The sequence below is a fragment of the Ictalurus punctatus genome, chromosome 5 (genome assembly GCF_001660625.3).
Source record: "Ictalurus punctatus breed USDA103 chromosome 5, Coco_2.0, whole genome shotgun sequence".
Lineage (NCBI taxonomy): Eukaryota > Metazoa > Chordata > Actinopteri > Siluriformes > Ictaluridae > Ictalurus > Ictalurus punctatus.
This window is the reverse complement of record NC_030420.2, coordinates 24,587,357-24,597,422: the sequence shown is the minus strand read 5'-3', so window position 1 is coordinate 24,597,422 and position 10,066 is coordinate 24,587,357. Positions and strand designations below refer to the sequence as shown.

The window sequence follows — 10,066 nt, the reverse complement described above, 5'->3', positions numbered from 1 at the left end:
GACCTCTGTAGCTCATTGGGGCATCTTATAATAGTAGCAATGTTACTTAAGTGTACATATACACATCACATGGGGCAGCAGAATTATAGTATAGAGCTTTTAGTGCTTTCTTTTTGTCTCCTGCAACAGCAAAAACCTCCTCCCCTCCTCATATGACACTCACGGTCACATTTATTTGCTGTTTAGTTACTGAACAACTCAAAAATGACAGCATTACAGTTGAGGCCAAAAGTTTGCATACACTTAGGCTCAAAAGATTCAAACTGACTTTTTCACAGCTCCACACATTTGATGTTACCGTACATTTCCTGTGTCTAGTCAATTAGGGCATCTACTTTTACTTCCATAAGAGTTTATTTCAAAATAATAGCTAAGAGCCTTTATTTACTGTATTTATTTATTTAAGGTTTTCAGTGGGTTAAAAGTTAACATACACTTTGTTAGTATTTGTTAGCATTGCCTTTTAATTGCTTGAACTTGAATCAAACACTTAGGGTAGCCTTCCACAAGTTTCTCACAATACTTTGGCAAAAATTTTGCCCATTCTTCCTGACAGTGCTTTTATAGTTTAGTCTACAATTGTTCTATGGGATTCAGGTCAGGGCTTTGTGATGGTCAAGCCTATACTTTGATACTTATATCTTTAAGCCATCTTTGATGGTGTGCTTTGGATGCTTAGGATCATTGTTACAACTTTGGAGGTATGTTTAGAGTCATCGTCCTGCTGGAAGACCCTGTTGCAACCATCTTTCTGGCTAATATTTCTAGATAATCCTCCTAACTCATAATGCCATCTATTTTCTGAAGTGCACTAAAGTGCATTTTTCAGCAAAACACCCCTACAATGTAATGCTACCACCCCCATGCTTCACAGTTGAGATGGTGTTCTTATTCGGATTTAAAGCCTCGCACTTTTTCCAAAATATATGGCACTGACCGTTATAGCTAAACAATTACATTTTTGTTTCATCTGACCAGAGAAAATGCCTCCAAAAGGCTGGAGATCACATGCAAATTCCGTCTGGATTTTTTATGCCAGACTTGGAGTAGGGGCTTCTGCCTTGTATAACATCCTTTCAGGCCATGGTAATGTAGGACCCTCTTAATGATGGATGTACATGCTTTGGTACCCGATGCCTTTGGTACCTGATGTGGTAGGTCCTCAGACTGCGGTTTGGTTTGTTATAGTCCTGTATAGCGTATATAGTGGCAGTAAAATGAAAGGAAATTTTACTCATAAAGGCCCATACACATCTGCAGTCCTTGCAGTCATGGCAACTCACACAGTGAGGCAGCTCACAGAGAAACCACTTAGTATGCTGGTATTTTCCTGCAATGTATTATCTTACATGTAGCAGTCTTCACCCACTAGAAACGTTATTCCACATAGCGGAATGGTCTCCGAGACCTCTGCTTCTCAGCAAAGAAGGAAACCAAGGTATTTATTCATGCTACATCACATAATTTTGTTTGAAATATTTTACTTCTATAAGAAGTGGCAAAATAGTACTACAGTCTTTAAGCAGTGGTGTTTCATAAATGAATAGTGGGAACACAGATTACAGATTAAACCCTTACCTCAGCTGTCATTCACATAACCCATTCACACAACCCCATCCTGTGTACCTGTGGTTCTTAAACGTTTGTAGCCATAGTAATTTAACTTAAATGCCTCAGACCCTCTCAGTACACTGTTGTTGTTGTTATTATTATTATTATTATTATTATTATTATTTATAAACATTATTTAAATATATAGTAATATCTTGGCTATTTATTAGAGCATTTGAGCTTTTTTATTCCTGAACCTTCTACTGACAGAACATATTAAATCAAAGTTTACTTTATTTGTAGGCTTACTTGTTTTTGAGCTATTGAAGTTTAGCTTAACCCCATTCAATTTAAGGGACCGACATGATCAAACATGTTATTAAATATAAGAACTCATTAATAAATGTAATAGCTATGATAATGATAGGTTGTGATTTCCATCACTGTAACTAAATAATAATTTTTTTTTAAAAAGACCCCCCTGGCTATGCTTCACAGACCCCTCTTTGAGAACAACTGCTGTATACTTCATTGCTTCTCATGTAAAACTGGCTTTTGTTCATTCAACAAGCCTTCAATGAGTCCTTCATTAGCTTCACCACTGTAGTTTGCACCCTTTCTATTACGCAAGGATAATTACCTACAGTAATCTTGCACTACATACAACCTTGGATGTGGTTAATCCAAAATCATTGCTTATACAGTCATGTGAAAAAAATAAGTACACTCAATGGAAATTGTTGGCTTTTTTTTTTTTTAACGTATTTGTACAAGCAAACATTTGATCATCTTTGAAACAGTGTCTATTAATGAAGTTGATATACTTGAACAAAACCAAATTGGAAAATAGCTTTTTCAATCATTTATTCAACAGAAATATTGTTAGATGTGACATTCTTTTGTGGAAAAAGTAAGTATACCCTTGCCCTCAGAAGCTAGTATTGACCCCCCTTTAGCAGAAATAACTTCTTGAAGACATTTTGTATAATTGTCCACCAGGCTTTCTGGAATTTTTGACCACTCTTTCATGCAATATTCTTTCGGTTGCAAGATGTTTGAGGGTTTTCTTGCATGTACAGCCCACTTCAAATCCTATTCTTTTTATACAAAATTCTTTTTATACAGCAAATGGTTTTTCCTGGCATGCCTCCCATGCAGGTCAAAGTTGTGCAATTTCTTTCTGATTTTAGAAGCATGCACTTTGACTTGCATGCACTAAACTTGTTAGCAGATCCTGTGATGAAATGTTGTTTTTCTGGGAGACTTCTTTTTGCATCAGATGGTCTGCTCTTTGGCTGAATTTGCTGGGACGGCCAGTCCTGGATAAATTAGCAGTCATTTGAAATATGCACCATTTGTAGATGATTTTCATTGCAGTGGAATGATGTATTTCAAATAATTTGGAGATCTTTTTAAATCCCTTGCCAGACTTGTAGGCATCCAGAACCTTTTTTCTGAAGGCCTTACAGAACTCTTTAGATCTTGCCATGATAACACCAAACATCTCAATAACAAAGGGAACACCAGACACTAGACATGCGAGGGTTATAAATAAGACAGGTTCCACCTGCACTCCCTAAGCAGGTTCTAATCACTGGCACCCAATCTTGAACACCTGATTCTAATTTTATGGTGTGATAAATGTATGGGGTGTACTTACTTTTTCCATGTGACTAATCTTTGTTTTGTTTTTTTGTTTTTTTAATTTATATTGTGAAAATTATTACAAAAGGTTAATATGATGCGTAATTTGATAGTGTATTAACTTTATTTAATAGGCACTGTTTCAAAGAGGATCAAATGTTTGCCAAATATGTAAAAAAAAAAAAAAAAAAAAAACTTCCATGGGGTGTGCTTATTTTTTCACATGACTATGCATAATTATTATATTAAGTTATGAAGTGGTATAAACGCTTTACATAAAGGTGGCCATTTATATAAACAGATATAGCGGATTATATAACCCAGGGGTGGCCAGTCTTATCCAGAAAGGGCTTGTGTAAGTGTAGGTTTTCATTCTATCCCAGCAGAATCCACACCTGAGTCTCTTGAAAGCCTAGATCAACAGATCTGATTAAACAGGTGGAATCAGGTGTGGCTCCTGCTTGATGGAATGAAACCTTGCACCCATACTGGCCTTTTGTGGATAAGATTGGACACCCCTGATATAACCTGTCCTGAAGGAATGAGGCTAAACAGGCTGCCTCACAGCTCCAGGGTCCCAAGTTCGATTACTGTCCACGTGTGCGTGTTCTCCCAGTATCCATGAAGGTTTCCTCCAAGTGTTCCAGTTTCCTCCAACCTTCCAAAAAACATGTCAGCAGGTGGATTGGCTAAGATAAATTGCGCCTGGGCTCGTGTTTGTGTGTGTGTGTGTGTGTGTGTGTGTGGGCATCCCATCTAGCTTGTATTCCCACCTCATACCCAATGTTACTGGGATGTTCTCTGGATCCACCATGACCATAAAGTGGTTACTATAAGTGAGTGAGTGAGAGTTCCCAGATTCTGATTGTATCCATTTTGTTGTCATTATGTTTTTTGTTTTTGCAGAAGACTACATGTTCTTGTTTGATAGGTGTTGAGTTTTGGTTTCCACTATGTTTCCCAATTTGAGGATTAAAGACTTAAAAGAAGGATGCAACCAAAAGTTTTGTCACTGACCTATTTTTTTTTTTCTTTTCCCCATGGTTGTTTTTTTCCATCTGCTTCATGTTAAATATGAACTCTCACACAGCTAGATTGAATGTATTTTCTGTATCTATTGAAATAGTGAAAGAATGAATGCACCTGCCTGTAATTCTACACCTTGGTTCCAGCTCCTCCCTTCCCTCACCTGTGTGTGTGTGTGTGTTGGACTTTATGGCATTATTTCCATGTTGTCCCTCCCAGTTAGTCTGAAAGAAAGGGCAAGAGGGGGGAGGAGTAAAGAAATCCTAGTGGTTGTTGCTCTCAGTACAGAGAGACGGACAGAGAGTAAAACCAACAGACTGAGAAAGACACCGTGAGACAGAGGTTTAATAATTGGTTCTCTGTTGGAAGTCACGGGTCTGATGACGCTTTGGTGTTGTAATTATTAAAAATGAAGTGTCAGTAGCCACTGTTGGAAAAGTGCTGAGAAGAACGTGAAATGAAGTCCGACAGAGAAGAGGGGAAAGTAGGTGAGTAGCTTGTCTTATGGGTTTTGTCCTGAGAGAGGACTGAAATGTCCGTTGGTCTTGATTACGTATGAGAAGTGTTTAAAGATGTGAATGAGCGATTACGCTCGACGTTGGCTAAGTGACGCTGGAGGTGGGTGGTTCCCGAATGCACTGAGGCGTCAAAACTGTTACGATCTTTGGACCTGTTTACTTTTAAACTGAGGTATCAGGCACATGGAACGAAAATAGTGTTTATATTCAAAACCGTATCTGTTTGCATTCACACTCAGGTAGTGATAATGGAATAATGAGCGTAGATTCCTAATCTACCTTTACAGACATTGTCCGTAATAATGATGTATTTACGTGTTACAAATTTTTGAAAATGAAGTGTGATTTAAAATGATTCTCAGTCTGAGCTCATAAAGTTTGACAGCTTGCATGCGATAGCTTTCCGTACACCACACAGTAATCTGTCTTGGCCTTAGCGCTCTGTTTATACATTTCTAACTTCATGTTTCATCTCCTCCTCAATTCACTCTGGGATTGTATACTCTCTTGGGGCTTCATGCTAATTCATCGGGGCTGTCGTGGTTCTGTTCATTTTTTTTTTCTACTTAAATAAATAGCCTCGCAGAACAGACTTTCCTAGTGAGGCATGTTTTGTCAATAAATATGGCCAAGAGCTGCCTACTTTCGCAGAAAGAGGCTATTTGACTGACATGGCAGGTGACTAAACTCAGACGTTTTCCCCATACCCTATCGACAAACATGCAAGATTATCCTCAAACAAAACCAACTTTTATAGACAGGATTTTTTGAGCCTTTTTCAGTGAGACTGTATCTTGCTCTGAAAATTTCACTGTGTCGCAAAAGTTTATGCTCCCGCTGGCAACTAGCACACGGAAGTGTGTATTCATGGAAGTGCGCAGAGCCAGTGTGATCGCAGCGGTCAACATTCAGAAGGTTGTGGCCAGAAAAGTGCACCAAGGACCTCAGGTCCTTTGAGCATCAGAAGCCGAAACTACTTCATACTTGAGTGTTAGGAAGGCTGTATGTAAATGTACCACGTTATTATTCACACATGCTGAAATCAAACCTCCCTACTGAAACTGAACAACTCTAATGAAATAGTGGCATTAATCTGCCTTAATAAATCATGCTACCATACTAAGTTCTGAAATAATGTCCTATTATGAAGTGAATTCTACTATTAATTCTGCTATTCAACACTGAATCTGTGTTCATCTTGGAAAGATAACCAAAGAAAGAAGCTTTGCAGCAGAGTTGTCCTTTTATGCAGCATTGTGTGTGCAGCATTCAATACCAAAAGCATATTTCTTTTGTGTCACCTGCAGCATTCAGGGGAAACAACGATTGTTTACTATGGAATACTGGAATGGAGCTATGAAATAATCTGAGTTGCATACTTTCCGTATCCCCATGGGTAAATGTGCTGCAATATGTGCAGAGTTTTCAAAAACAAGTACATGCTATGCATTTGTATTTGTTACTTTAAAATCTCAACCAGTTCTACCAGTTTCTTATCTATACCATTACCTTGCACAAATGAACAGTTATATAAATTTAGCATTTTTTTCGCATGCTCTCACCAGCTAATGAGCCGAATGATCAAAGTAAATGAGTAAATGCACAATACATTTTTTTTTCTTTTTTTAATGAAGCAAAAAAGTTATCCAACACCTATCACCCATGTGAAAAATGAACTGCCTCCTTAAACTTAAAATCTGTTTGTGCCAACTTTAGCAGCAATAACTGCAACCAAATGCTTCTGATAACTGGAGGTCAGTCTTTCACCTACTTCTAGGACTAGGACTTACTCCTGTGTTTTGGATCATTGTCTTACTGCATAATCCAGTTGTGGTTGAATTTCAGCTTATGGACTGAAGACTGGACATTCTCCTTTAGGATTTTCTGGTAGAGAGCAGAATTCATGTTTAATTCAATTATTGCAAGTTGCACAGGCCCTGAAGCAGTAAAGCACCCCCACACTATCACACCTCCACCACCATGCTGGACCATAGGTATGATGTTCTTTTAGTGGAATTCTGTGTTTGGTTTACGTCAGATGTAACGGGACCCCTGTCTTCCAAACAGTTCCACTTTCAACTCCACATTCTCCCAAAAGGTTTGAGGATTATCAAGGTGTGTTTTGGCAAAATCCAGATGAGCGTTAATGTTCTTCTGGGTTAGCAGTGGTTTTCACCTCACCACTCTTCCATGGATGTGGTTTTTGCCCAGTGTATTTCTGATAATGGAGTCATGAACATTGACCTTTATTGATGCAAGAGGGGCATGTAGTTCCTTTGATGTTGTCCTTGGCTCTTTGTGACTTCCTGGATGAGTAGTTGCTGTGTTCTTGCAGGAATTTTGGAAGGTCGGCCACTTCTGGGAAGGTTCACTACCGTGCCGAGTTTTTCCATTTGGAGATAACAGCAGTCACTGTGCTTCTTTGGAGTCGCAGAGCCTTTGAAATAGCTTTGTAAGCCTTCTCAGACTGCTGTATTTCAATCACCTTCTTCCTCATCGGAATTTCTTTCCATTTAGGCATATGTGTTTCTGGGTAAGACCTCTTAACCAACTTCATGCTGTTGAAAAAGTTCTATTTAAGTGTTGATTTGATTGAACAGGGTTTGCAGTAATCAGGCCTGGTTGTGTCTAGTCCAGCTGAACCACATTATGAATGCAGTTTCATAGATTTGTGGAATTTGTAACTATGGGGGCAAATACATTTTCACACAGGCCTAGTTGGTATTGGATATCTTTTTTTGCTTCTATAAATAACATTAGCATTTAAGAACTGTATTTTGTGCTTACAGGTTCAGGTTGCCTTTGTTTTATCTTAGATTTTGTTTTAATTTCTGAAACAATGTAGTATGAGATATACACAAAAACAGAAGAAATCAGATAAATACTTTTTCAAAGCACTGTATGGTCAAAATAGGAGTTGAAAGAACTTTGAAAGAATAAAGTTCACCACACTAATCCAAGGCAGCTGTGTTCTCTTATACCATTGCAATATGCTAATGATTACCTTTTTTATTATTACCTTTTTATGTTTTGTATTTAATGTTGTGTAACGTCCATGAAACAAGTTAGTTCCGGTCATCGCTTAGATTATTGCAGACACAAACAATTGTTATCTCACAAGCCTCTCTCATTTTCTCTTTCTCTTGAAGTTACTAAGGCAGAAAACGTCAACATGTCCTCCTACTGTGAAAGTGCAAGGTCCTCCATCTTTAGTACAGCATTATCTCTAACTTTTACAAAGCTCTGAACACTGGAGATGTGGTCCATAAATGTTAAACAAATGCCTCCTTACAGGAAGCTTAATCTCTCACCCCCCCTCCACCACCCCCACCATCTAACAACAGTTATTTTATCCAGACTTAAACTGTGTGTGTCTGCCATGCAACTTCCTATGAATCTGATGTAACTGTGGAAACAATAATGTATTATAACGAGCACATTGATATAAACCTATGATTTGCAGCCAGCATTGTTGTGTGAGCTTCTGCTATAGAAAATGAACCACCTTCTGGCCAATCAGATTCGAGAATTCAACAGTGCTGTGGTGTAAAGCCTATTATTTTCCTGTTCTGTAATTATATGCTTGTGGCTGAATTTGCTATTACGCAGTTGTATTAAGCATAATGATATTCAAGTGCTTTTAAGTAATGCAGACATTTTGTGAAAGCAGATGGTAAAGCTCATTCTGTTGTACACAAGCAAACGAAGGTTGTTTACCAATTTCGCAGTTTGATTCATGATTGTAACTTTTGCCAGCTGGACTGGAGCTTGTGTTTACATGCTTCTTCATATTGCATTCTTTGTCAACTATTTTCATTCTTTTTATTATTATTATTATTATTTTTAAAATTATTATTATTTTTTTTTATTGCAGTATTTGTTTCAAAGTCTGATGGTTTCTGTACATCCTTATAAATAGGTTTAGGCCTTCAGTATATCCAATACCACCAATAAAACCCTTTCAAATCAGAGTAGTATGAACAGCATTGCTAAGTGCATTTACTTCATTCTAATGTGTACATCAGTTCCACGTGATTGAATTGAGTTACACTAACACAATTTGTTTTTGTACATCCAAGTTGATTTCATGATGTATTTACAAATCCCTGAATAAAAGCAAACTCTGCACTCTCACCAAAACTGACACTAAATCCCAGGGCGCTGGCGTTCTGCAAAAGCCACATTACTGCCACTCTACTCTACCGCACATGCAGAAATAGTGTTAATTTAATACTATAGTTATTTGTTTTCAGTGAATGCCTCGCAAAGTTTCATGAGGTAATTGATTTACATTAATACTATGTGAATTGATCACGATCACTCTACATAATTCACTCTGTTAATTGAACTAGTTTAAATAAGTTTTTATAGCCGCTAACAGTAACATTTTCAGCGTGACTATTAGGAAAAAATCCCAGTCAGCCAGTGGACTAAACCCATCACACTAGCTAGACGCACGTCATTGTTAAATCAAGTATCAAATCTGTCACAAGCATCCCACAACACTAAGAGAAAACCTGTAACACTGTGTAGGAGTGTAAAACAGCAGTGCTCTTCAGTGATGACTCAGCGCTAACAGTGATGCTGATTGGTCATTCCTCGGTCCATGAGCAAAGCCATCTGTACTGTCATCACAGCTCTTTAATAGATTTCATTTCATGTGACTAAAGGTGACTAGCTTAAAGGGATAGTTCACCCAAAAATGAAAATTCTGTCATCAGTTACTCGCCCTCATGTCGTTCCGAACCCATAAGACTTTCGTTCGTCTTCAGAACACAAATGAAGACGTTTTTAATGAAACCTGGGAGATTTCTGTCCTTCCATTTACAGTCCAGTAACCAAAACTTTCAAGCTCCAAAACGTTGATCAATGCGTGGTAAATGTAATCCATCTGACTCCAGTGGCTCCAACTTTGGAAGCGCTGCACTGTTTACAGCCGAGGAAGATAGAACAATCTTTGTATCAAAGATGTCTGCAGATTTCAACATTGAGGAGGACTTGCATTTTTTTTTTTTGTCCCCTCTCACACAAACACAACAAGCATGCATCATGGTTCTCTCGTGAACATGTGTATGCGAAAGTGACGATATTTTGTATATATAATAAAGACTTAATTTGAGGTTTTTCTGCATACACAAAGCATTCGTACCGATTCATAAAATTGGGATTAAACCACTGGAGTCACATGGGTTACTTTTACGATGCCTTTATGAACTTTTTGTAGCTTGAAAGTTTTGGTTACTGGACTGTAAATGTAAGGAGAGAAATCTCCCAGGTTTCATTAAAAATGTCTTCCTTTGTGTTCTGAAGTTGAGCGAAAGTCTTAT

The 10,066-nt window shown here is 37.9% G+C and overlaps 1 protein-coding gene across 7 annotated transcripts in view; it reads left to right on the top strand.

The window, feature by feature from the left end:
- The window catches only part of kazna (kazrin, periplakin interacting protein a), a 58,683-nt gene that overhangs the window by 16,198 nt on the left and 32,419 nt on the right, over nt 1–10,066 (top strand). The window contains exon 1 of one of the 7 annotated variants that reach the window (XM_053680359.1): nt 4,494–4,705. The exons of 5 other annotated variants lie outside the window; for them this stretch is intronic. In XM_053680359.1, the coding sequence (XP_053536334.1) occupies nt 4,705 (1 nt within the window). In that variant the 5' untranslated portion in view covers nt 4,494–4,704. Of the gene's footprint in view, nt 1–4,493; nt 4,710–10,066 lie in introns of those variants that run through there. One more of the 7 variants, XM_047155614.2, reaches the window with a different exon arrangement.